Source organism: Bos mutus, chromosome 6 (assembly GCF_027580195.1).
Source record: "Bos mutus isolate GX-2022 chromosome 6, NWIPB_WYAK_1.1, whole genome shotgun sequence".
Classification (NCBI taxonomy): Eukaryota; Metazoa; Chordata; class Mammalia; order Artiodactyla; family Bovidae; genus Bos; species Bos mutus.
The window spans coordinates 92,911,921-92,939,727 of NC_091622.1; the positions used below are offsets into that span (position 1 = coordinate 92,911,921).

A 27,807-nucleotide genomic window follows, 5' to 3' on the forward strand; every position below is an offset into this window, starting at 1 on the left:
TCCGTGTTTTAACAATGGAACTCTCATTCCCATAACAGCCCAAGGCAGTCAATGGGCAGATTTCTTCCACCCAGGTCTCTTCCCTCTTTGGGCTCCGCATGAATCTCAAAGTCTTCCTCATATTGTTGACAGACATCCTGCTATTAATAAGAGAGTCAGTGGTTGTGCTGAAGGTCTGCTAATCAGCTAATCTGTGCTGATCAAGACCTTGCACCTCTTTGAAGGTGATACTCTTAGCGATAGTGAAAACTAAGATTTTGGAATATTTACTGAATGCCAGCCACCATACCATGTGCATTGCATTCCTTCTTATTTATAGAGAAGAGCAAATGGGGTCCCAGAGAGGTGAAATAAATCATCAAAGACCAGCTAATATGACAGAACTGGATTAGAACCCAGACCTTTCTATTATACTGCATTCCCTTCCCCATACAACAAATGCCCAGCCATGACTACTTGTCACCTCATGGCTATTGGCTCGAAAAGTACTATTGATGGACTTGTCACGTAGCTTTTCTCTGACCTTGATTGTGAAAACAGCTAAAAATTTACATGCGTATCATTAGGGCCCTACAAATTATGTTGTCACAGTGGCCAGAAGATGAGCTTCTTTCTGAGATAAGCAATAAGCACATATGGTTTAAGTAATGATGTGTGCAACACTCAGATAGAAATCACCCAGTTAGGAACATTTAACTAGGGACATTCAGCTCCAGGCCTCATAGAGCCCCCTAGCCGGTTCTTCCTTAATTGGCTATTTTTTCTTCTCCATAAATAGGCTTACGGTGTTTTCAGTGGACCCTCCCCGCTTTGTTGTTGTTGTTCAGTCGCTCAGTCGTGTCCGACTCTTTGCAATCCCATGGACTGCAGCACGCCAGGCTTCCCTCTCCTTCACTATCTCCCAGAGTTTGCGCAAACTCATGTCCTTTGAGTCGGTGATGCCATCCAACCATCTCATCTTCTGTCATCCCCTTCTCCTTCTGCCTTCAATGTTTCCCAGTATCAGGGTCTTTTCCAGTGAGTTGGCTCTTCACATCAAGTGGCCAAAGTGTTGAAGTTTCAGTTTCAGCTTCAGTCCTTCCAATGAATATTGAGGGTTGATTTCCTATAGTGGACCCTCGCCTCTTAAGCCACAAAACTGCTTTCCCCTAAAGGTTGTCTTCCTAGCACCACCTCCGTGGGGCCCTCCTGCAGGTCTGCTCTTGAACTTAATATCCATACAGCCAGGGATGGTGACACCTCTGGGCCTTCAGAGGGCGCACAGAGTGTCACTGAAGGTGGTCTAGGCAAGTGGCAGGATGGAGCTGCTGCAGCGAGGGAAGACATTGTTCTGAAAACCACACTCACACTCTGATTCAAGACTGACCACTGAAACGTGTGCTTCTCAATTCAGGTACAGTGAAGATCCCAGTTATCCGCCACGGGACTGACCTTTCCACCTTCACGTCTGTCTGGTGTGCCACGCGGCCCTCAGACCCAGCGTCTGCCACCCCAGGAGTTGACTACGTTCCCAGCTCTAGGAAGGTGGAGTTCGGACCAGGTGTCACTGAGCAGGTGAGCATGCAGAGGTCAAAGGCCAGATGGGTTGTTCATGTCGTCTCTAGTCTGCTCTCCAAAGTCTCTAGAGGACTCTATTGAAATATTACTGTCTTCCCTTTCTTCAGACATCTTCCCTTTAAGATGTTTAGAAAAGCTCATGGGTGATAGACACCAAATTATTAGAAAGGATTACCTGTATGGCACAACTGTAGATCCCAAAGGTAATATTGTGAAGTTAATATTGTAATTTTCATCTTTTTAATGTGCGCTTTGGCTTCCAACTAGGCAGGATGAGACAAAAGCTGGCTTTGTCTATCCTTTCCCTAGCCTTCCCCTAATTTGGTGGTGTTGATGTCTGTGTTTCTGAAGGGCTAAGTTGCCGTTACTTTCCCATTCACCTCTGGGACGAGGAAAGGGGAGTATAGAAGAGGTGAAAGCCTTGTATTTCAGGACCATTGGAGAGTTCAAAAACACAAGCCAACAAATCAACCTAGATCTTTGACAAACTCTCAAATGCCATTTTCAGCATAATAATCCAGCATCACTGCGCTTGATTGATTTCAGATGTCTAGAGAAAAAACACCTAGGGTATGTGATAAATTGATCATCATTTTATGGATTTTAAAAATTTACTTTAAGACCAACAGAGAAATGCAAGTTGTTACTTTTATCCTAATCTCCCAAAGTCAAATGAGTGTTGGGTGGTGAGTATTCTATAAGATTTGCTTTGATTTTTCCTCGCTTTTTTAATTAGAAAAAAAAATTATGGAGGGGTATGTGCTAAGTCATGGTGTAATTGACATATAACATTATGTCAGATTCAGGTATACAACATAATGGTTCAATATTTGTAAATATTGTGGAATGAACACCACAATAAGTCTAGTTAACATCCTGATTTTTCTCCTAGTATTGCACCTTGACCATCTTGGATGACACTCAGTATCCAGTGATTGAAGGGCTGGAGACATTTGTGGTTTTCCTCAGCTCCCCACAAGGGGCCGAACTGACCAAACCCTTCCAGGCTGTCATTGCAATTAATGACACATTCCAGGATGGTAAGAGATTGGGGTTACCAGCTGGTGGCTCAGATCAGATTTCTATTACTTCCTTAACATCCACATATATAACATTGGAGCTCATTCACATTTTCACTCAAGAAACGTGTGTGTGTATGAGTACATGCATGTGCACATTTTTACATAGAAATATGGGGCAGAAATAATCATTCGTATTTCTGGCACTCTGCTAGGCACACTTGAGGATATTGCACATTCAGTCCAGGTCACCACTTTAAAGTGAGTATCACAATAAAACAAGTCAGATGAATTTATTGGTTTCCCAGTGTATATAAAAGTTTACACCATACTGTAGTTTATTAGGGGCTTGCACTGTGTCTAAAAAAACAAATGTACCTTAATTTTAAAATATTTTATTGCTAAAATGCTAATCATCTTCTGAGCTTTTCACGAATCATAATCTTTCCTTCATAGAAACATCAAAGATCACTGATCACAATCACTGTAATGAATATAATAATAATGAAAAAGTTTGAAGTATTGGGAGAGTTACCAACATGAAACAGAGAGACACAAAGTGAGCCAATGCTGTTGGGAAAATGGCGCCATAGACTTGTTCAACACATGATTGCCACAATCTTCAATTTGTCAAAAATATAGTTTCTATAAAGGGCAGTCAAGTGAAGTACAATAAAATGAGGCATGCCTGGTTGGGCTGTGTCCTCAGAAGCTCAAGCTCTAGTTGGGGGGATCAGAGCCTCAAACAGAAAAAGTAGAATATATTATGATAAATGACCTAATAGTATGATAAATCTAGTAGTGTACGGGAGAGGGGGCTGAATTGTAACTAAGTGTGGAAGAATCCTAGAAGATTTCACAAAGGAAGTGATATTTAAGCAGAGTCTTTAGGTGTGGTAGGAGTTTATCTGATGGATAATAAAATGTTTCTAAATGGAGAACTATAGTATATGTAAGGTATGCAATTTTGAAAGACGCATATTTGGAGAACAGTGAGATGCTTACTTTTGCTTCGAGCCTGGCAGGAGGTGAATGGAAGGAAATGAAATGGAAAGACATGTTGGAGACAAGTTCTGAGATGTCTTATGTTCCAGCATCAGGAATTCATAGGTACAGGGGAGCAGCGGATGCTTCTAAGCAGAGGAGTGGTGTGATTTTTGTTAGAGGAAACTAATACTGACCATCCTGTGGGTGATGTGCAGGACAAATAGACACAGGCACCCCGACAAAGTACCCCGACAAAGTGGTGCTGGTGGTAAAGAACCCCCTGCCAATGCAGGAGATGTAAGAGATGCAGGCACAGTCCCTGGGTCGGGAGGATCCCCTGGAGGAGGGCAAGGCAACCCACTCCAGTATTCTTGCCTGGGGATTCCCATGGACAGAGGAGCCTGGCCAGCTACGGTTCAGAGGGTCACAAAGAGTCGGACACAACTGAAGTGACTGAGCACACACACGAGCACCTGAACAAAAATATGAGTGCCCAGTGAAGAGCTGGCCTAAGTAACAAGCGAATGAACGGGAAAGCACAGTTGTTTCTGGGAAAGAATTGTGAAATCTAAAATTGCCAGATTCTAGAGTTGGGTAGAGAAGATCAAGTCAAACCTTTCACTTCAAGCAGGGGGACCCTCCTCAGCCTCCTTAGGGATCAACATAGAACCCATGATGACATTCTTCAGTGACTACACAGAGTCATCAAAGAAGGAACAGGAAACCCAGCAGGGTTATCATTAATGTCTTTGTTTTTAAATAATTTATTCACTTATATAGTTTTAAAAAAGGCTTCCTAGGTGGCTCAGTGGTAAAGAATCCATCTGCCAATGTAGGAGACATAGGTTTGATCCCTGGGTCAGGAAGATCTCCTGGAGAAGGAAATGGCAACCCACTCCAGTATTCTTGCCTGGAGAATCCCATGGAAGAATCCCAATGGACAGAAGAATCTAGCAGTTTACAGTCCTTGGGGTCACAAAGAGTAGAACATGACTGATCAACTGAGCACACATAACTAAGAAAAAGTAAACAGCAAAAATCATACTATGAAAATTGTCTTCCTTCTATCCCTGTCTCCCAGACTTCCATCTCCCCTCCCTGAAGACAACTATTTGAAGCAGTTTTTTGTTATATGTTTTCATATATCCAAAATAGTATCTTATTTTAGACTTATGTTTATTGAGGTCTAACTTACATAAATCAAAGTTCACCCACCACAACAATCCAAGATGTTGAACAGTTCCGGCATCCTACTTCCCTGAGTGGTTTAACCCTATGCTTCCACAGCAGAGGGTGTAAGTTTGATTCCTGGTAGGAGAAGTAAGATCCCCTGGTAGGGGATCCCACATGCTACCTCCATGGTCCAAAAAAAAAAAAAAATCCTTACAAAGTCAGCTTTCAGCCTCCCAAAGTGATCTTAGCTCCTTTTGTCTTTCTCCACTGGGCTGAAATGGCCGTTAAATCATCTAAGTGGCTCATCTCAGAATATTTTCTGTTTTCACCTTTCTCTTCTGCTCTGATACCTAGAATTAGACTTGGTGTTGCCCTGAAGATGCTGAGCAAGGCAAGAAAGGCCTTGTAGCTGCTACCGCATGGCAATCTTGTATGTGCAGTTGTGTCTCACCATTAACTCAAATCAGAGGCAGGAGTTTTCCTCAATCACAGACTTAACCATCACCCATACAGAGTCCACCGCATTCCAGGCGGGTTGTGTTTGCACTCACTTTGTCAGTTACTAAGAAGATTAGCAGGTGATATTTTCCATGCCTAAAACTGGTGCTTAACACTAGGGATTACAGAGGAGTAGAGAGTAGAGTCTTGCAATCTATTTCAGGACATCAGACTTACACAAATGTGAGGATAACTGCAAATTGATGTTCTCAGAGATGTGTTGGTGATAGTGCATGATTCCCACTGTGAGCCCGTGAGTCTTCCAGGAGCCTTCTGTGAGCCTTCCTTCTCCCATTCACACATCCTATTCTAGTGAAATAGAAATGGTTCTGCAGTCAGACAGAACTGACCCTCAGGGCTGGCACCCCTACTTCCTCTGAGGACTGTAGTGGGGTCCCCAGTCACCAGGCCATGGACCTGTACTTTATCCATGGCCTGTTAGGACCCGGGGCGCACAGCAGGAGGTGTGTGGCAGGCTGGGGAACTAAGCTTCATCTGTATTTGCAGCCACTCCCCTTTGGACTTCCCTGGTGGCTCAGACCGTAAAGCATCTGCCTACAATGCGGGAGACCTCGGTTCAATCCCTAGGTCAGGAAGATCTCCAGGAGAAGGAAATGGCAACCCACTCCAGTACTCTTGCCTGGAAAATCCCATGGATGGAGGAGCCTGGTAGGCTACAGTCCATGGGGTCGCAAAGAGTCGGATACAACTGAGCAACTTCACTTTCTTTCACTTTCCGCTTTGGTCTCATTACCACCTGAGCTCCGCCTCCTGTCAGATCAACAGTGGCATTCGATTGTCGTAGGAGGGTGAACCCTACTGTGAACTGTGCATGCGAGGGATCTAGGTTGTGTGCTTCTTATGAGAATCATCCCAAACCCGCCCCCTGCTCCCAACTCCTGTCCGTGGAAAAGTTGTCTTCTGTGAAGCCAGTCCCTGGTGTCAAAATGGTTGGAGATCGCTGCCTTGTAGGGTTTGCCAAGAGGATAAGAAATGACGTGTATGGAAGCCCTTAACACAATGCCTGACCTGGGTTGGGCCTTTGTACATCTTAACCTCCACGCATAAATTTGTCCCCAATCCAGATTGCCTTTCCTTTGTCTCTGCTCAGTCTCCCACTGAACTGAGGGCTCCTTAAAAGCAGAGACTTCCCAGAAAACAGTTATGAGAAGTGTTCACCCACTTCTTTCTTTTCTTTTTCTCCTTTTTTTTTTTTTTTTTTTAGCAGATAGGCATGGGAAAGAAAAGTGAAATGAAAGTGAAGTCTCTCAGTCGTGTCTGACTCTTTGTGACCCTGTGGACTGTAGCCTACCAGGCTCCTCTGTCCATGGGATTTTCCAGGCAAGAGGACTGGAATGGGTTGCCATTTCCTTCTCCAGAGGATCATCTCGACCCAGGGATCGAACCTAGATTTCCTGCATTGCAGGCAGATGCTTTACCCTCTGAGCCACCAGGGAAGCCATAGGCATGGGCCTATGTGTTAGAGGGAAAAGGGAAAGAAGTCTTTTACATCTCAAGAGAAATCTGGAGTTGATTAATACATGACATAGCCCAAATATTACCACTTAAGCTTTTAATTCACCTCCACCCTGATGCCTGTCAAGCCAGCAAAAAAAATCAATCTACAGCATTAGATAAAATCTGCCATGAGCAGAAAAGTTTTCTTGCTTGTGTCGCTTTTTGCCTGACAACAAGCTCCCTTCTTGTCGTCATGTGCAAGGTCATGTCATTCCCACCCCTTTCTTAGAAGCACAGACAGTTGTTCTCGATGGAAAGAGTCCCAGATGGGTAATGTGTAGGACCTCATACCGAAGTCACTCATCTTTTTAGAGATATCTTCTGGGTTTTTCTTTAGTGATAAATGGTAATAGGCTTAGCTCAGATAATAGATTTGTTTTATATTTGCCAATGCCGACAGTTCTGAGCCGTGGACAGGTTGGAGGCAGAGAGCTTTCTATATGTTGTCTTGCACACAGCTTTGTGCTCACTCCTTCTGTTCGTTCCTTTCAGTTTGGGCAAGGCATGTTGGAGGCAGCCAGGAAATACATGTTTTAGCTTTAAGGTCATCTTTCTGTAGCTCCAAAGACGATTTGACATATGACTGGACAGATGACTACCTCTTTGTATTTTTCATAAAGAAAATAATAACTGTCACTCAGCAAAATGTTGGTCTCAGAAGGAGACACGCTTTAATGCAGAATGTTACCTAAGGCCTTGTAGAAAGCAAGGAGGAAAAACTGATCCAATGTGTTCAGAAGCCTGGAGATGGGAAGCAATACACACCATGATATGGTAATTCCTGCCAACATTTGCTTCAAATTTTGATGCTGGAGAAGATTTGGAAGTCCCTTAGACAGCAAGAGATTAAACCAGTCAATCCTAAGGGAAATCAACCCTGAATATTCATTGATGTTGACTGATGCTCCAATACTTTGGTCACTTGATGCAAAGAGCCAACTCATCAGAAGAGATTCTAATGCTGGGAAAGATTGAGGGCAGGAGGAGAATGGGACGGCAGAGGATGAGATGGTTGGATGGCATCACCAACTCAACATGAGTTTGAGCAAACTCAGGGAGGTAGTGAAGAACAAGGAAGCCTAGTGTGCTGCAGTCCATGGGGGTCACAAAGAGTTGTACACACCTTAGTGACTGAACAGCAATAACCACATTAGAGTGCCCTCTTTTTGCTGTATTGAGCACTAATCTCATTCAGTTCAATCCTCCCAATAATTTTACAAGTTAGATATTAACATTTCCAATTTACATATTTAAAAAAAGGAAGAAGCAAGGTTCAGAATCTAAATAACTTTTCCTGCAGAGAGAGACTGCCAGCTTGCTTAGTCATGTCAGACTGTCGGACATGTCTGACTGTCTGTGGGACATGTCCAACTGTTGGGTGTATCCGACTGTGGGACATGGACTGTAGCCTACCAGGCTCCTCTATCCATGGGATTTCCCAGGCAGGAATACTGACATGGGTTGCCATTTCCTTCTCCAGGGGATTGTCCTGACTCGGGGATGGAACCCTTGGCCCCTGCATTGGCAGGTGGATTCTTTACCACTGCACCAGCCACTGGCTAAATGCAGCTTGTAGGTGTGTTTTGTTCGGCTGCAATAGTTTTGGCCTGAATGGAATTTTTTTTTTACCATTTTAAATGCTTGCTATTTTGAAATTTAGGAGCTATGACCTAAAAATGCAGATCTTTGGCTTTGTTTGAAAATAGGGAGACCTGCCAGCAAAAGAATGAAGCTAAGGGGCAGCCCTCTTTAAACACAACCTGTTCTTTCCAATTGTCCCTGTTCTCTATGGTCTTTCTGGCCTGGCACCCATGTGAGTGGTCATTTATCATCAGGTTTACACTGCTGTTTTCTTTGTAGCCTTAGAAGGAACATGAACTTTTTTGGGTTCTCAGGTCTCAACATTTTTCTTCCACCTGGCGCATATCTTCATTTGCATCACCTATCTGCATTTGAGATGGTGACTGTTCCCTGAAGCTGAGCAAACTTGATTTGTTCTATTTTGTTGGAACTACACTCACAGTGCAGCTAGCTTCCCTGGTGGCTCAGAAAGTAAAGAATCTGCCTGCAATGCAGGAGACTGGGGTTCGATCCCTGGGTTGGGAAGATCCCCTGGAGAAGGGACTGTCTATCCACTCCAGTATTCTTGTCTAGAAAACCCCATGGACAGAGGAGCCTGGTGGGCTATAGTCCATGGGGTCGCAGAGTGGGACACGACTGAGCAACCAACACTGTCACTTCACTTTCATTCACTCATGGTGGAAGCGGTTTCCTGGTCCTGAGAGCAGTAGGCAGGCCTTGAAATCTGCTGATTGCCTGTGATTTATCAGCCTCTGGTGGTCCTCAGTGGCGCCTTCCTGCCAGGTTGCTGAGGGCCCACGAGGGCTACCGCCACCTCCCTCGGTGTCCCGCTAACAGTGCCTCCATCTTTCCTTCTCTCACCCAGTGCCCAGCATGCAGTTTGCCAAGGATTTGCTCCTGGTGAAGGAGAAGGAGGGCGTCCTGCATGTGCCCATCATTCGGAGTGGAGACCTGAGCTATGAGTCATCGGTGAGGTGCTATACTCAGGGCCTTTCAGCTCAGGTCATGGAGGACTTTGAGGAGAGAAGAAATGCAGACTCTTCACGGATTACGTTTCTCAAAGGGGAGAAAGTAAGTGGATTCGTGGTGGCTGAAAGATGGGTTTCTCTCCTTCCTTGATGCCTTTATTTGTCCATAGTGAAGTAATTCAGACAAACTCTGAACATCCTAAGATGTTCTAATTAATTGTTCATATTGGGTTGGCCAAAAAGTTCGTTCTGAATTTTCCATTACATCTTACGGGAAAACCTGAACAGATTTTTTGGCCAATGCAATACTTTCAACGGTATCATGTCTTCTATGTAGCTGTCTTCTCTGTTGCCCACTTAGCACCAGCTACCTATGTCATTGGTTGAGCTGGGAAGTTTAGATGGTGTAGAATCTTTTTGGAATTTAGCAGAATCAGATGCCTAGGGACTTCTCTTAATCTGAAACCACATTGAAGAGGAATGCAGTCCACAAATGTTGTCTAGAGGAGACAGTTTTCTAATACCTGGGTCCCAGTTGCAGGCCAATACACATTCTGGTATAGGGCCCGCAGTACAGGATTGCACAGGTAGAGTTGAGCAGATTCAGGTTCGGGAAGTATTTTCTTGGTAATATAATGCAAAATGATGCATACAGACGAGGAAACTCCTGAGAAATTCCAGTCACTAAATATGGCTGCATCAGAATCAAATAGGGCTTCCCTAGTGGCTCAGAGTAAAGAATCCACTTGCAATGCAGGAAACTCGGGAGACGCAGGTTTGATCCCTAAGTTGGAAAGATCTCCTGGAGGAGGAAATGGCAACCCACTCCAGTATTCTTGCTGGGAAAGAGTCCCATGGACAGTGGAATGTGGGGGGCTGTAGTCTATAGGGTGACAAAGAGTCAGACATGACTGAGCACACACACACATCAGAATCAAGCCTGCAGCCTCAGTGTATATCCAAAGCACATACTGAATGGGAGTTGTATTTCCCCATTTTTTGGATCTCAGTTTCAGATGACTAAGTCAGTTGTGGCCCTGATTGCAAGGCCGCAGCCCTTGGTTCAAAGTATGGAGTTCCCATTGGTCATTTCAAGGCCTTTTCTCATTTTGTTGATTGATTCATTTCATTTTACCCCTATTCTGCAGACAGTCACAGTCCTTCCCCGTCTGAGGTCGTCAATCCATTGTCTGTTAATGTGTGTCTCTTATTTTGTATTTGTTCTTTGCAAAGGCCTCGTTCTTTATATATATAATTTTTAATTTATAAAACTGCTACTGTGTTATATTTTTTCACACGTTTTCTGTGTTTTCTCAGCAATATGTTTTGGGTATCTGTGCATGTCATTTATGTGTATATCTAATCTGTTGCTTCAAACTGTTGCCTAGTATTTCATGATGTGCATTTACTACCTTTTACTCATTCACTCTCAGCAACAGACAGTGAAGCTCCTCCATTTCAGTTCCCAGTCACCTCCTAACACTCTGCCATTACTAACAGTACCACCAGGCAAATCTTCCTACCTGTCCACTTCCTCAGCAGCAAAATTGCTGGACCCCAGGGCATGAATGTGCTTAATTAAAAAAAAAAAATAGTATTAGGATACTTTCCAAAATGTCACTAATGGGACATGAAGGTTGCTAAAACCCTACATCCTCTTCTATACTTTTCCAGTTACTGATTTTTACTAATCTGATATGTATAATGTTATATCTCATTTCAATTTGCCTTTCTCCAATTATTTCTATGCTTTGCTCAGATGGCAAAGAATCCACCTGCAATGTGGGAGACCTGGATTCGATCCCTGGGTTGGGAAGATCCCTTGGAGGAGGGCATGGCAACCCACTCCAGTATTCTTGCCTGGAGAATCCCCATGGACAGAGGAGCCTGGCAGGCTACGGGTTGCAAAGAGTCAGACACAACTGAGCGACTAAGCAAAGCACATGCTTGTTAGTTCATTGAGTTTCCTCTTACAAGAATCTATTATTTTTAACCTTTGTTACTTATTTTATTGTGTTGCTATCTTTTTCTTACTGATTTGCAGTAGTTTCTTGTGTACTCTTGGGTTTCCCTCATGGCTCAGAGGTTAAAGCGTCTGCCTCCAATATGGGAGACCGGGTTTCAATCCCTGGTTCGGGAAGATCCCCTGGAGAAGGAGATGGCAACCCACTCCAGTATTCTTGCCTTGAGAATACTCTAAATATTCTTAATGTTAATAATTCTGAATAGTAATATTAATCCTTGCCAACTTTAGACATTTTAGCTCCTATAAGCGTAGTTTCCTTTTCTGTCTCTCATCTACTACCATTGACCTTGGTGTTCTTAGTCGAACAGAAATCTTCATTTTGATATAATCAAGCATATGATTGATTATATCACTTCAATTGTATCACTTCAATTCTGTTGCTCAGTTGTGTCCGACTCTTTGTGACCCCATGGACTACAAGCATATGAAGGTTTTGCCTTATGATTAGTTCTTTTGAAGTTTAGCGGAAGACTTTACCCATCCCAGGTCACCCGATTCTTCCTCCATTCTTTACCACCAAAAGAAAGTAATAGTTTCCTTCTCTGAGACTCTCAAGTCTTTTACGCATGCATGACTCATAAAACCCCTGTCTTAGTTTTGTATTTTATGGGAATTTTACTGGTGGCAGGTTGAAACACATATTAAAACACACACACACATAAGTACTGTAAATATGATCTTCAGCTTTGAGTCTGCATGTCTGTATTTGTTTTAAATTCAAAAGAGGATTCTCTGCCTATCCAAGAGGCAGTTTGTAATTTAGTAAAATCATAAAGAAAATACAGCTTAGTAGTCTAGATGTTACCCACATGGCAGCCTATTCATAAGCACATTTTGGAATCTTCATCTCCTTCGTCATGCTGAGCAATGTCTTTGGAACTTGTCATTTACAAGAATGTCCTTTTTTAAAATTTATTTTTAATTGCAGAATAATTTTTTACAGTGGTTTCTGCCATAGAACAATGTGAATCAATCATAAGTATATATTATATCCCCCATCCTGCACCCTCCAGGGGGAAAGGGTGGGATGAATTGAGAGAATAGCATTGAAACATATTTATTACCATATGTAAAATATATAGCTAATGGAATGTTGCTGTATGACACAGGGAGAATGTCTTTTATTTTTAAGATATACTGAAGAGTCATTATTAAATTCATGCTTTCCATAAAGAAATTCTTGCTGTAAGAAAAATGTGAGAGGGATAATAAAAGCATGCTTCAGGAACTTAAAACCAGGTTAGCAAACCACAGGTAAATGTTCACAGAAATAGTCTCCCTCCATCTAGTATGACTCAGGGGGTGTGACAGTAAAAGCTCCATATCCACATATCCTATGCAATATGGTACTATAGTGAGTTTAAGATCAGCCAACTAAAAATAATCACACTTCATATCATGACTATGCTATCAAGGCTGCTCTGTTGTTGTGACCTTATTTTACATTTCCCCAAGAAGACAGTCCTCAGAAGAGAATATTCAGTTTGGGAAACACTTGATTTCTTTCCATCCAACAGGGATTTAGATTGTGTTCTCTGACATTCAGTTCTCAGCAGTTTTCAAGTGAGACACCATTTGGCAGCTCTTTATAGAGTTCTGCAGCTTTTAAAGGTGACTTTAGCCTAACAGGAAGCTTTTCTGACTTCCTTATAAGACTCCTCAATTTTCGCGAAGGAAGAAGAACATTATTCACCTCTCCAGGATTTCTAATCCATATGTTAAACCCTTACCATCAGAAATCTACCTATCATAACATGTACAAGGGTGTAGATGAGTCCAGGCAAAATGTGAGGAAGCACACAAATGTTCTCCAAATGCTTTTTAGTGATTCATTTTATTGCTCTAGTTTTTCATAACTTATGACCAATAATTCAAAATGGTTTGGAATATTGAATACAAAGCTCCACATATAGGTAGGTCCATCTAGGTATGACTGTTAAGACTTAAATATTCTATTTTATAAATGGTTGGAAATCTTTTGAATTTGTGTTGGCTCTTTTGAATTTGTGTTGGCTCTTTGATGCTGCAAAGAAGAAAAATTACTTTCCAGGGAAAGGTGAGCAAATGATTGATACCTCACTGCAAGTTTTAATCTCTCTTGTGCCCTTGGCTCTAGATGAAGAACTGTACTGTCTATATACACGATGACTCCATGTTTGAGCCTGAGGAACAGTTCAGGGTCTACCTTGGCCGTCCTCTTGGGAACCACTGGAGTGGAGCCAGAGTTGGAAAGAATCACATGGCCACCATCACCATATCTAATGATGAAGATGGTAACAGAAGAAATTGCCTTTAGTTTCTCTTAGGTTGATTGGGACTTGAACTGATGTTTCATAGTAATGTTTTAATGTAATTATAGGTGTTTTGAAAAATAAAAGCACTGTAAAAATGTCTAATGGTAACAGTTGGAGTATTCATAAAAAAAATAGTCTTGGAATATTTATAGGAAACAATTATACTCCAATTAAAAAAAAAAAAATGCAGCAAGGGATCCCTTCCACAGAGCTCCGATTTTTTTTACTATAATTTTTTTTTTAATTTAAATTGAAAATTTTTAAACATACAGTTTTAACTGGATGTTTATTTGGGCTTTTTTGTTCCTGCTGTGTGACATGTAGACTACTAGTTCCCTGACCAGGAATCGAAACCACAGCCTCTGCGTTGGAAGCAAGGAGCCTTAACCGCTGGACCGTCAGGGAAGTCGCAGAGCTCTAGTATTTTTAATCACATTGTTCCCTAGCACATCACCAAGACATAAGGAATGAGTGTGGTTAAGAGCTAGGACAGAAACACTAAGACAGACACAGAATAAAAATTGTTTAAGTCCCGGCAATTCAGGAGCAGGGCTGGAAATACAATCAGAGTCAGTTGAATCCAATGAACTGATTTAAAACACTGCCACCTTCCTGGAAAAGTCTAATTTCTCAGTTTTATTCTCTCTAATTGATTTGGCCTACTAACCTAAAAATACTTAAATTCTTTAGTCAAGTGCTAGCAAAGAATGACCCAGGCACCAAAGAAAACAAAATCTGTTTTAAATAGGGACATAGCTGTTTTATTAAAATAGATATTTTAATGAATGGACAACAATACTACAACTAGTAATAGCTTTTTTATTGAATACTGATTATATACCAAGAACTGTTATAAGCATATTATTTTAAAAAAAAACTTTATTTAATCCTGACAGTAAGCTTTTGAGGTAGGTGTTATTATCCTATATTATAGGTAAAGAAATTGAACCCCAGCAAAGTTATCTTATTTATGCTCTTAGTTACACAACTGTGAGGAATAAAACTGCATGTAAAACCTTATTGTATCAGATTCTAGAATCTACACAAGAGTCAGTGAGACTCAGGGTTTTTAATATAAAATAGAGACTAACTTGAATTGGGGGGAAAAAATTTAAAAGCCAGCCTTGAAGTTGAATTAGCCGTTTACCAAAGGAGACAGGTTCAGATCTGAGGTGAACCCCTCCTGTTCACGCAGTACTTAGATTGTATTTAGCCCAGTACTTAGGCTCAGAGAAGTCACCGGTTCACACTGTTACAGCGACACACCTCAGTCTCAGAGAGCGTACACAGTAAAACTATGAAGTCTCAAATGAGACGTGTCTTTGACAATTAGGAAGAATGGATTTTCTGAGAGAGAAGAGGGAAGTGAACATAGAGACACCAGACATTTCTGGAAAAGTCTATGATATGTTTTTAGAGGGTATAAGGTTTGTAATTGCTCCCAATTCTTCTCTCTTCTTATCTCACTGTTTCCACCACTACCTCATTGCCCTTCCCCATGAGAATATAATACAAAGGAAGGCATGGTTCGAACTTTAAAAAAAAAAAGTTATTCATTTCACAGCAATGAGGGTAGTACTTCAAATCAGATTGTGTTCGGAAATCCTATGTTTCTCAATTATTGTTGTAGCCACCACTAAAACTACTCACTCTTTTTTTTTTTTTTTAACTTTTTATTTTGTGTTGGAGTATAGCCAATTAACAATGTCGTGACAGTTTCCAGTGAACAGCGAAGGGACTCAGCCATACATATACATGTATCCATTCTCCTCCAAACCCCCCTCCCATCCAGCCTGCCATATAACATTGAGCAGAGTCCCCTGTGCTATACTGTAGGTTAGCTTGTTGGTTACCCTTGTTAAATATAGCAGTGTGTACATGTCAATCCCAAACTCCCTAACTACCCCTTCTCCCCATCCTTTCCACCTGGCAACCATAAATTGGTAAAACTACTCATTCTTAACTAACCTGTGGTATTTATAGATACAGCTAAGGGTGGGGGAAAGTGAAAGCAGTAGGAAGGAGGACCCAGAAGATGGAGATGAGAGATAGATTTGGTAAATGTAAGCAGTATATAAATGAAATTCATATCTCATAAATGAAAAAGAGTTGGTTCATACAATCAGTCAATAGATATTTATCAAGGGCTTACTCTGTCTCAGTCCCTTGATAAATTGTGCAGATTTAAAAACATGCTATGAGCTATAAGGCCTAGATGGAAACTTGGATAACATGCATTTCAAAGTGCTTAAAAATGTTTCCTCCACTGTACTCTTTTTAATAAGAAATATGTGAGAAACAGCTCCTGCAGAATCACAGATGAATTCCTTTTTCCAAAGTATTGCTTAGGGGTAAATACAGATTGATTTTTATGACTGCAAGCTATTTTGCCTTTTGTATTGTTAACTAGTGTGAAAAATTCCCTCTTGTTGTTATAAAGTGTTTTCATGGGAGTTGGAATTCTTTTTCACTTTTCCAACTTGCTCTTGTTTTCCTAACCTTGTTTCCTTAGCCCCTACCATTGAGTTTGAAGAAGCTGCATACCAAGTCCGGGAACCCTCAGGGCCAGATGCCACGGCCGTTCTGAATGTCAAGGTGATCCGCAGAGGGGATCAGAACAGAACATCCAAGATTCGCTGTAGCACACGGGATGGGTCAGCCCAGTCTGGTGTGGATTATTACCCAAAGAGCCGAGTCTTGAAGTTCAGTCCTGGTAATTGAATGCCAATCCCAATTAGTAGGTCTTCCTTAAAGTGTTAATCGATTAGTTGTGTCTGACTCTTTGCGACCCCATAGACTATAGCCCGCCAGGCTCCTCTGTCCATAGAATTTCCGAGGCAAGAATACTAGAGTGGGTAGCCATTTCCTTCTCCAGAGGATCTTCCTGATCCAGGTATCAAACCTGAGTCTCCTGCATTGCAGACAGATTCTTACTGTCTGAGTCACCAGGGAAGCCCCATAGGTATTACTTAAGAGAGAGGCTAATATCTTATATTCGAAGGAAAAAATAAGCAGAAAATTAAAAAATATATACATTTCCAATAGCATGAAGTACTTAGTAAGCACACATTTGAGGTTGTAGGAATCTTTAAATTTTTTAATTAGTAAAAGTGGCATAGGATAAGAAAAAAAAAAAAGAAGTGCCTTACTTCGGAGCATCCTAGGCATTTTGGATCATTCAAAAGGATTTGTTGTTGTTGTTGTTAGCCTATAATTTGGTTGAGCAATGGGAGCACCTGAGTTTTTAAAAATATATGTGATGCCATCATTCAGCAAACATCAGTACACACCATTGTGCTGGGCCCTTCAGGGCTTACTCAACCCAGAAGGCACAATCTCCATGTTCAAATGGCTTGACATCTATTAGGCGATGCTATGAAGATGAGTCATGGAAGAGAGAAAGATGAGATTCTCACAACCAGCTGTTTAATTGTTTGATGTATTTCCTTAATGGAAGGAATGAGACAAAAAAAGGACTGACTTTTACTCTAGACTTTTCCCAAAAACTTTCTGGAGCAATATAAGGTGAAAAGGCTGGTGTACAGCCTGGCACTGTTTGTGATGTAGCCAGAAGTGGGCAAAAGTGGTAGAAGCCCTCTTCAGAGATGGCATGGCAAGAGGAGGGAAGAAATGCCTCCCTTGGAGATGGAGGGGTGTCTCTGTATGTCTCCATCACCCCACGGAGCTTCAAAGGGCTTTTGGCTCCATCCCTTGTTCGTCTGGCTAGTGTTTACAGGGAAGTTAGGTGCCCTTCCTCCACATGCTCACAAGGACCTCTCTTCCAAGTGTCTTAGCTTTTTTCTCTTCTGCATAAGGATCTGGGGGAAAGGCAGGTCCTAGAAGTAACCTAGCCCAGGTGTCTATAGGAGGAAGAAGGCCATCTTGACCACTGCCAGGGATAGCTGCACCCTCATAGAATCACTTTATAGAAAACATGGGGGTTTCTGAGCTCTAACCCTCCCCACTCCATGCTGGCAAACTGTTACATTATCGTCTTGGCAGAGACGGCCCTGTAGGTAACCTTTGAGCTGTCGCTTCCCAGGAGACAGCTTTGAAGGGTGTCTAGTGTGTAAGCACTCATTGCCACACAGGGACTTGTTCCTAACTGTAAAGGGGAAAGAAAAATTAAGCAAAAAAAAAAACAAAAAAATGCATAACCAGGGTGGAGTGTTTTTTAGATCATAGATTTTTATTACTACCAGCTAGTGTCAGGCAGGGGCCATTAATTCTCATGTGTTGAATAGTAAATCTGTAGGACTGAGCCTCCACCATGGGTGGAATTTCACCTATACAACTGATCCCTCACTGGAGATGGGGCTAAAGTGATTAGCAGCCACTGCATTGATAGAAGCCCTCCGAGAAGAAAGGGCATATTTCAACATGAAGCCTCAGCAGTGCCAACCTGCACCGTCTTAAGAGGGTCACTGATGAGGACCTTTACTCTTTGTTCTGTCCTTGGCGAAGGTGTGGATCACATCTTCTTTAAAGTCGAGATCCTGTCCAATGAAGACCGGGAGTGGCATGAATCGTTCTCCCTAGTCCTTGGCCCAGATGACCCAGTGGAAGCAGTTCTTGGCGATGTGACCACGGCTACAGTGACGATTCTAGACCAGGAGGCAGCTGGGAGTCTCATCCTGCCAGCACCGCCCATTGTAAGTCTCATGACCCAAAGGATGGTTGCTTCTGTCCTAGGCGTTAGATGAGAACTTGAGAAAAGCAGGACTGCCAGGACTGCTCGTGTCCCCTTCCCCAAATCCCTCACTCCCATCACCTCCAGGGTCATCTGGTAATGTCTGGTGACATCTGTGGTTTTCATGACTGTCACACTGGGTGCTGTTAGCATCTAGGGGATGGAAGTCAGGGATGCTGCTGAACATCCTACAATACACAGGCCAGTCCCCCTCCTCCACACCAAAGAGTTGCCTGGCTCAAAAGTCAGTAGTGCTAAAGAGGAGAAACCTGGTTTCCACATAAGAGTGAGACCAAACTATGTTGAGACCTTTGTCTGACAAAGAAAGTACAATACCATTGATCTCGTTTCTTTGGTGAGACCTAGAAGAGTAAAAATGGAGTATTCCCCCATATCTATTATCCTACATACTCGCCATGGGCATAGAATTAAGTGTCTATGGAGATGTACCACCATGTTTCCCAATTTGGGGATGAACAGAATGAATGCACCGACTTCACAGTTAGGAGAAATACTCACAGAGGTTGCCATGTGGCTAGTCCCTCAGTCATGTCCGACTCTTTGCAACTCTGTGGACTGTAGCCCGCCAGGTTCCTCTGTTCATGGGATTCTCTAGACAAGAATACTGGATTCCCTTCTCCAGGGGATCTTCCTGACCCAGAGATTGAACCTGGGTCTCCTGCATTGCAGGTGGATTTTTTACTGTCTGAGCCACCAGGGAAGCTCCCAGAAGTTGCCAAGGGGAATTTAACGTAGGATAATGAAGCAGTCCGAATAACTCTTATAACTTTCCCTGACTAATCTCATACAATAGAAAGACCATTTCAAAATAGGTCTCTTTGACCATGGAAGAAATATATATGTATGTTCAGTCACTAAGTCATGTCGGTCTCTTTGCAACCCCATGGACTGCAGCATGCCAGGCTTCCCTGTCCTTCACATATATCCTTTATTTACTTGTATTTTGCCAGATGCACTACTGCCTGCCATTAACAGTTTAATGCAACTTTTAACTAATATCTGCCATTTATGATAGAGTTGTGGTTACAGTGTGTTGGGGGTGGAGTGTTTTTCACTTGAGTCATAGGAATCTGATTTAGGAATGAGACCATTAAGATACTAAAGCTTTTAACTCAGGGAGGAGGAGGATCTTCCCTACTATTGAAGATTTCCAAGATCTTTTAGGAATGCCTAGTTAAGCATTGTTAAAACCACTGCTATATTTTAAAGAATCCCTAGGAGTTAAGTGATCAGGTAGGTCTCTGGGGAAGGGAGCTTTAGTTTTCTGACCCTCCCGATACCCACCCAGGCCTGAAGCTATGTTGCTCCTTGGCAGGTCGTTACACTTGCTGACTATGACCATGTGGAAGAGGTTACCAAGGAGGGAGTCAAGAAATCCCCCTCCCCGGGCTACCCGCTGATCTGCGTCACGCCCTGTGACCCCCATTTCCCCAAATACGCTGTCATGAAGGAGCGCTGCATTGAGGCTGGCATCAACCAGACGTCTGTGCAGTTCAGCTGGGAAGTGGCCGCCCCCACTGATGGCAACGGGGCCCGGTCTCCCTTTGAGACCATCACCGACAACACGCCATTCACCAGTGTCAACCACATGGTAGGTCTGGTTACAGAGAGAGAGACCTGGCCTTTCTCTTTGTTACTCCAGTTCTATCAAATTCCTTAAGGTCCCTGCATGCCATTTGGTATAAACTAAACAATTAAGCGGGTACAACACTGTCCTTTTGTTCTTACGTATGAGAAAAGATAATACGGTGTGGCAGAAAGAGGACTAGGCTAGTACTCCAACAACCTGTTACAAATCTTGATTCTGCCTGTTCTGAACTATGTGATGTGAAGTGTTTACTTTACCTTTCTGAGTCTCAGTTTCCTGATCTACAAAATAATACCTCCTTTGCTTAATCAACTTGACAAGGTCATTGACAGATAGGAAAGTGATTTACAAATGATGAAGTAAGTCAAAGATTCTAGGTAAGTACGAATAATGATTAGTCTCTTTTCGCATCTCTTAAATCATTCAATACGGAGTAGGGTATAAATTCCTTAAGAAAAAGGGTTCTACCATATTTGTATATCCATCCCAAAGTGGCTGCCACATTGGTGGCACGCAGTGGGGACCAGTTATTAAATAAAATGAGAGTATGCTTATTAAGTGATCAGTATTTTTCGAAGCCTGGTGGGAAGATATGAAAAGAGGTTCAGAATGTCGTTGCTGTCCTCAGAGAGTCAGGAGGCCAGACGCACACCTCTGCCACCATCAGGGAGCCGCGCACAGCGGTGCTTTGCCCACGCTCAGGAAACAGCCCAGTGTTCTAACTCTGCTTATTGCACCAATGATGTTCTTCCAGAAAGAGCTGAAAGCAGTGAGACTCAGGCTCCACAGAGCGTCTGGCACCCAGGAAACAATCAATCGTTTTTGACTGAGATGAGTGCATTTAATAATTTTGGAAATCAGAGATTTTCTTCAGACTTAATTTCTCTAGATATTTCCCTACAAATCCACAGTCTGTTCTCACTTTAACAGTGCCTTGGACTTCCCTAGAGGTCCAGCAGTTGGGAATCCACCTACCTGCCAGGGAGACGAATTCAATTGGTCCCTGGTCGAGGAAGATTCCACATGCTGAGGAGCAGCTAAGCCCGAGCACCGCAACTGGAGAGTAGCCCCTGCTCACCACAGCTAGGGGAAACCCGTGCTCAGCAATGAAGACCCAGCACAGCAAGAATAAATAAATAAAAAGTTTTAAAAAGAACTCTCTTGAGTAGGTAGTGGAAGAAAGCTGTTAGATGTACATTGGAGGCTTTGGATAACGTGGGTCCCTCGTGTCCATTGTCCTTGGCACAGCTTATTCAGAAAGGCCAGAAGATTAATTCCTTTGCAACATAACCTAGTTCAAATTTAAATTATCTTTATTATTATTAGAAATGTAAATGGCAAGACTTAACAGCTTATTGTTTCATAAATACCTTGTTCTCTGTTCAACAAACCCATGAAGGGGCAGTTGGTTTGATTTGAGCCAAATATACATTTTTAACAGATACCAAGTTTACGATTTTACCTTATATTTCAGCTTGCCTTCTTGTGATGAATTGGTGACTAGTCCTCTTACCCCAGCTTCCTCTGCTCTGCCTTCATTTCTTCAATTATTTATTTAATACTGTTGTATCGTGTGCATTTTTGTAAGATGCTTCAAATCCCTTCTGAATGAAGTCCATGTATAAATAAATAAAGTTGTGGCAGCTAATTAAAAAAATTTTAATGGAAAAATCTTCTTCAATTTTTAATGGACTTCAGTGAAAATTGTTTCCATGGTAGAATTTATAAGTTTGTATGATTGCTTTGTGGGAAGTCTGCTGTGCATAGAACTACTAATGAGTTTTTCTTATTATATACTTCCCTATGTCAATGCACTAGTAACCTAGAGAGTTTTGGTGACCTAGGTTACCTCTGCATAGATTGCATTAAGCACTCATGGATTCTGTGTGTCTGGAGCATGAGAAAATCTGTAGAAAGACTTTCAAGGCCAGTAGGTGTCAGAGGCCAAGTTCTCAACTTTAACTCCACCACGTTATTGTAACCCTTAGTAATTAGAGGGGAGTTAAGGGAGGGAATGGCAGTAGGGAGGAAAGAAAACTAAGAACTCCTAGGAAAAAAGTGTTTTTCCTCTATATCCTGATACCATACCTTCAACAAAAGTGACTTAGAGGCAATGAGTCTTGCTGGAAGGGCTGAAAAATCATTAAGTACTTCTCTGAACCTAATATGTAAAGAGAACAAGTGTCATTGGGAATCAGTCATCTCTAGTTTCTTGCTCCACATTTGTCTACTTGCTTGTTACCTGGCTTACCACCCTCGGCTCTAAGTACCCAGTGCTCTGTCCGTGGTGCCTGGCTCCTGGTAGAAAGTCAATACTTAGGTGGTGAATGAATGGATAGGTGGGTAGATCAATGGACACACAGACAGATAAATGGATGGATAATGGATGGTGTGGGCTAAGAATGCAGCCTGCCATGTCAGTCAGCAAAGGATGTTACAGCATCAGCCACTGCAGCCAGTGGGGCACCCTAAAGAGACTCAGGATGAGAAAACACAGGATACTGGCCCCTGATAGCTGAGATGCCTATTAAAGGAATGATTTCAGTGAGCGACTTAGCACAGCAGCAGCAGCAGCAAACTATTTCATCTTCCCATACATGGAAAAGTGCACAATTCCTTAACTTGAGATATCCAGTTTTAACAGTCATCTTTTGATGTTCCAACTATCTGGCCTTTGTTGCAAAAACTCTGATTAAAATGTATCCTGGCTCTTCCCATTCCTCTTTGGAGCAGTCTCTCACAGTTACCTAAGATGCTGTATCCCGGGCTTAAGTCCTCAGTTTAGCCTGCTGTATAAAACATAACTCTCAGCTTTTAGGTTGTGCAGTGTTTTCAGCTGACAATGATCTTCACAGATTATCATCCAGAAGACACAGTATGAAGAGCTGTTGAGGCAGTATCCACGTGTCTGAGGTGATTTATTCTTCCTGGTAGGTCCTGGACAGCATTTACTTCAGCCGGAGGTTCCATGTACGTTGTGTGGCCAAGGCTGTGGACAAGGTGGGCCACGTGGGGACCCCCTTGAGGAGCAACATTGTCACCATCGGAACAGACAGTGCTATCTGCCACACTCCAGTGGTGGCTGGGACAGCCCGAGGCTTCCAGGCTCAGTCCTTCATCGCGACCTTGAAATACCTGGACGTCAAACATAAGGAGCATCCCAACAGGTCAGCAGGGAGTGCCCTCCATGAGGAGATGGCAGAGAGTCCCCAGCTGTGCTTTGCGTGTTTTCTAGGTGGGACAAATCAGTGAGTGATGCTTCTGCAAAATAAGAATAATGGTGATGAATGCTTCATAAAAAGTTGAATTTCTTCAAACGTGCCCTAATATCTGGCCCTTGTCAATCTTTCTAGCCTCATTTCCTTCATCTTGTTATTTTCATTTGCCAGTCCACCCACAGGGAATCACATGTAATTTCCTCGGGATTTCAAGCACTCTTAGGTAACCTGCCTCTGCCTGTGGCTACTCCTGGCTCCAGCTTTCCCCCGTCCCCTTCTAGTCCATATTCTTAAATCCCATTGTCCCACCATACCTAAGCCATGGCATCTCTTCTAGGAACTTTTCTGTCATCTCCCCCAATTTAGTTTGGAAGCTTTTACTTCCCACTTTTCTGGCACCCACATCTGCCTCTCTGAGAGTGTTATCATTATTCATTCTCTCCTTGTCATCCCCACCCAGGCGATGATGGTGGCAGGGACCATGACTGTTTATTTTGCATCCCCTCTGCCTAGAATGTCCTTCTTGGCACCTAAGGGGCACTCACTAAGTACCCAGTGAAAAAATTAGTAACAACACTGGTGAATTATAACTCAGTGGGCAGATATGCTTTTTTTTTATCCTGTGCCCTATGATCTTGATGGAAAATGGATGCTTTCATTTTTTATATAGCAAAAAAAAAAAAAACAAGATTTCAGGTAGGTTATACATATTCATTAAACCTGGTAGTATTTATGTGCATGCCTTTATGAGCAACTGAGTTCAGAGAAAGGGGCTCATTTACATGGAAAAAAAACAGATTTGAACATGGAGCCAAAAATATGCAAATCCTTTTTTCTAGCAGAATGAAATTTATTTTTGTAAAAAGCAATAACAGAAGTGTCCAGGGTTACTATTGACCCTGTTCCTTACAAAAAGAGCCATTCTGTTCACATTCTGAGGTTCTGATTCTTCTTTAAAACATGAGTCTTTGTTCTGGGAGACAAGCTGTAAAAATTCACAATGCATCCTCAATAAACATGCTGAAAATTTAAACTTGTACAGTGAAAAAATTGCAGCCCCTCAGTACAGTTTTGTTGTGTTGCAGTCTTAACCGGTATTTATTAAGCTCATATTTTATTTAGAATTGTGTACTACAGGCTCTGGAGAAACAGAAGAAGTGAAGGAAATGGTCCTTTGCCCTCTTAGTGGGGAGGCAAGACAGACTCTTAAAGCATATAAGAAATAGCAGCTAATATAAATAAGTTACAGACTTCCTGGTACAAAGGCACCTAGAGGCAGAAGAATGTATTTCAAGGCAGAGCTTGCTGTAGATTGAGGCCAGTGAGGGCTGGTGGCCTTGCTAGGACTTGCTGGTGGGGAAAGGGAGGTTTTTGAAGTTGGGGAGAGACCATGTGTGTCTTAGTCACTCAGTCGTATCTGACTCTTTGCAATCCCATGGACTGTATCCCACCAGGCTCCTCTGTCCATGGGATTCTCCAGGCAAGAATACTGGAGTGGGTTGCCATGCCCCCTCCAGGGGATCTTCCCAACCCAGGGATCGGATCCACGTCTCTTGGTCTCCTGCATTGCAGGTGGACTCTTTACCACTAGCACCACCTGGGGAGCCCCAAGACTATTGAATAGTGGAGTATTACTATTTCTAGGCTTTTTTCCTGGGTAGGGATACTGGCCTTAGAGTTTAAGAGCTCAGTGATGTCTTTTGGGCACAAATACTTTAGAAAATTCTGTGGCAACCCTCCACAGTCTCCATAGACACTCACTGTGACAAAGAAATTTAGCCATGCCTGTACCATCCACTCGGCTCCAGCTCATGCGGAAACAAAGCTTCCTTTTAAAGCAGAAGATAGCTACAATTTATGGTTGCGATGTTATCTTTTCTTGTACACGCAAAAAAATCTATGATTCTCGATTGCTATCAGTCCTGAGTCTGGAGGATCTCCCAGGGGCTGGAGGGAGGAGCATAACCCCGCATGCACACTATACCCTCATGCACAGAGAGAACTCCTACATGGAAAGCTTCAGAAAAAAAAACCTGGTAAATTCACTGGTGAAGACAAATTGAGTTATGAGAAAGCAAGGTACCATACTGGGGGCTTCCCAAGTGGCACTAGTGGTAAAGAACCTGCCTGCCAATGCAGGTAGACATAAGAGGTGAGGGTTCGATCCCTGGGTTGGGAAGATCCCCTGGAGGAGGGCATGGCAGCCCACCCCAGTATTCTTGCCTGGAGAATCCCATGGACAGAGCAGATGGTGGGCTACAGTCCATGGGGTCCCAAAGAGTCAGTCATGACTGAGTAACTCGGCACACAATGTACCATACCAACTACTTATGGCAGGCACCTGAAAGCCCTGATTTCTGCTCTTGTTTTCCCCCCTAGAATCCACATTTCTGTGCAGATCCCACACCAGGATGGAATGCTGCCACTCATCTCCACCATGCCACTGCACAACCTGCATTTTCTTCTATCTGAATCCATCTACAGGCACCAACACGTCTGCTCCAACCTCGTCACCACCCGGGACCTGAGAGGCATCTCAGGTGAGGGGAGACTTCCCTTTTAGTGTGCCCAGCCCAGCACGATGACCCTTAGGGATGTGGCTAAGTGGACTCTGCTTTTCATGTTTTCTGGTCCTCAAAATCTGCATGGTTAGTGGATCTGCTCAGCAGCAAGCAGCCAAACATAGGCAGCTTGGACAGTGACATGAATAGCAAAAAACAAAGACCTTGGAATCAAACTGACAAGGTTCATGTCCTTATTCCACTCCCTGTACAACTCAACAAAAATAGCTGGACAACTCTGAGCCAGCCACTTTCTTATCTATCACATGAGGAGAATAATTGCTCCCAAACAAGGTAGGGATTGCATGTGTCAACAATTTTAAAACCCCGGTCCTGGTCAATTTTAGCTCCTTCCTTCTCCTGCACTTGGTTCCCATGCTCTCAGCATTTTATAAAACACCTGTGCAAGGGTAGATATTATAGGATGATTCTCCAGGAGCAGTAGCCAAGGTGGAGCTTGGGGTATGAGATGTTTATTGGGCATCCGTATCTCCTAAAGGGAAAGGGAGGAAGCAGAACTGGGCAGAGGGAGAAGTCTGCAGTGCGGCCAATGAAACCGCAACCAGTTCTTACAGGGAGCTCTGGAGAGAGCCCAGCTGTCCATCATGTCCTGCTTCCAGCCCCAGTGGGCAGACCTCTTGGCCCCACCTCTCTCAGTCCGTGGATGGCAGACTGCTGGAGCAAATGGCGTGACTTGGGGCTCTGCAGCTGATACAGACCCAAGGGCGCTGACAGCTGAGGCAGCACATCTCCTGTTCACCAGGGCAGATGTTTTAGTTTACAAAGAATCCTGTCCATTTCCATTCACCTTAGCAAGTGCACATTAAATGCGCATTTCCTCCCTTTGCAACTGATGAATCATTTAACAGTGTTTCTGAAGACAGGAAAGCATTCGTGTGCTCTTCCATATTCATTAAGCATCACTCTGGGTAGTGATGGTCTTGATACAGTAGGAATTAGTGGAGTGTAAATGATTCCTAAGTCACTGGGCTACAGATGAAAGTTTCATTGGTCTGCATATGCAAGCTAGTGGAAGAAACATACCATGTCTATAGGCTGAAAGTTTGCACCTCTTCCTACTTAAACACAATTAGCTTCAGTACATGTTCACTGACACCCTAGTCTTTGTGGTGCAGAGGGCTGTGTGCTGGTGTCAAACATTCTGAGAAATGGATCAGCTCTTTCAGAATATCATAGTTGCTTTCAGGACCATACAAAGTTGAACCCTAATATTCTAAAATTGTGTCTGTATTCAGCTCTCTTCTGCATAAAGGTCATCCTTAATTTAGAACAGTTCAGTTGCTTGGCAGCATTTGATCCAATAATTTTTGCCTGTAGCATGGGAAGCTTAGTCAAGCATCATTAGCGAGCTATTTACTCATTAACACAGAATTAAGACTTTTTTTTTCTGCAAGAGTTCAGACACCATAGGAAGCAGGGGAGGAGGTAATCAGAGGTTTGTTTGCTAGCTCCCCATAAAAGCTATGTTTTAAAAAAATCAGTCTTGAGAAAGAATAATTCGCCAACAGATTCTCCATATAATAAATCCATTTCTTCAAGGACTGATTGTGAAGCATAGAACCAAGCTGGGCAGGTGTGACAGACAAGGCTTTACGGTGTTCTTTTCCAACAGATACACAGGGCCACCAGGCACTGGCTTCTTCATTTATGGTCTCATCCATTCATCTTTTCTTCCCTGGCTCCTGCAGCATCTTTCCTGAGTCTGTGACCCCAGTCACTCTGTTTAACACGTGGCAACAGGCAAGATGACAAGCCCCCCTCACCTTCTCACTGAGCTTGTGTCAGGAGCCCTGGTTAGTTAATTAGTGTTAGTTGCTCAGTCGTGTCCAGCTCTTTGCAACCCCATGGACTAAATAGCCTGCCAGGCTCCTCTGTCCATGGAATTCTCCAGGCAAGAATACTAGAGTGGGTTGCCATTCCCTTCAAGGGAATCTTCCCAGCCCAGGGATAGAACATGGGTCTTCCACATCTCAGCTAGACCCTTTACCGTCTAAGCCACCAGGGAAGCCTGGGAGCCCGGGGTGCTCTATTAGTCATCTCAGAAGAAAGGAAAGCTCTCCCTGTGTGTCCAAAGGATGTGTCCATTC

General features: G+C 43.0%; 1 protein-coding gene across 2 annotated transcripts in view; it reads left to right on the plus strand.

Moving 5' to 3' along the window:
- Positions 1-27,807, plus strand: part of FRAS1 (Fraser extracellular matrix complex subunit 1) — a 534,238-nt gene that overhangs the window by 472,209 nt on the left and 34,222 nt on the right. For both annotated transcript variants that reach the window (XM_070372561.1, XM_070372562.1), the window contains 9 exons: positions 1,394-1,554; positions 2,450-2,597; positions 9,199-9,404; positions 13,444-13,600; positions 16,134-16,334; positions 18,086-18,273; positions 19,648-19,923; positions 22,855-23,087; positions 25,518-25,678. In XM_070372561.1, coding sequence (XP_070228662.1) covers positions 1,394-1,554; positions 2,450-2,597; positions 9,199-9,404; positions 13,444-13,600; positions 16,134-16,334; positions 18,086-18,273; positions 19,648-19,923; positions 22,855-23,087; positions 25,518-25,678 — 1,731 coding nt within the window. The remainder of the gene's footprint in view (positions 1-1,393; positions 1,555-2,449; positions 2,598-9,198; positions 9,405-13,443; positions 13,601-16,133; positions 16,335-18,085; positions 18,274-19,647; positions 19,924-22,854; positions 23,088-25,517; positions 25,679-27,807) is intronic.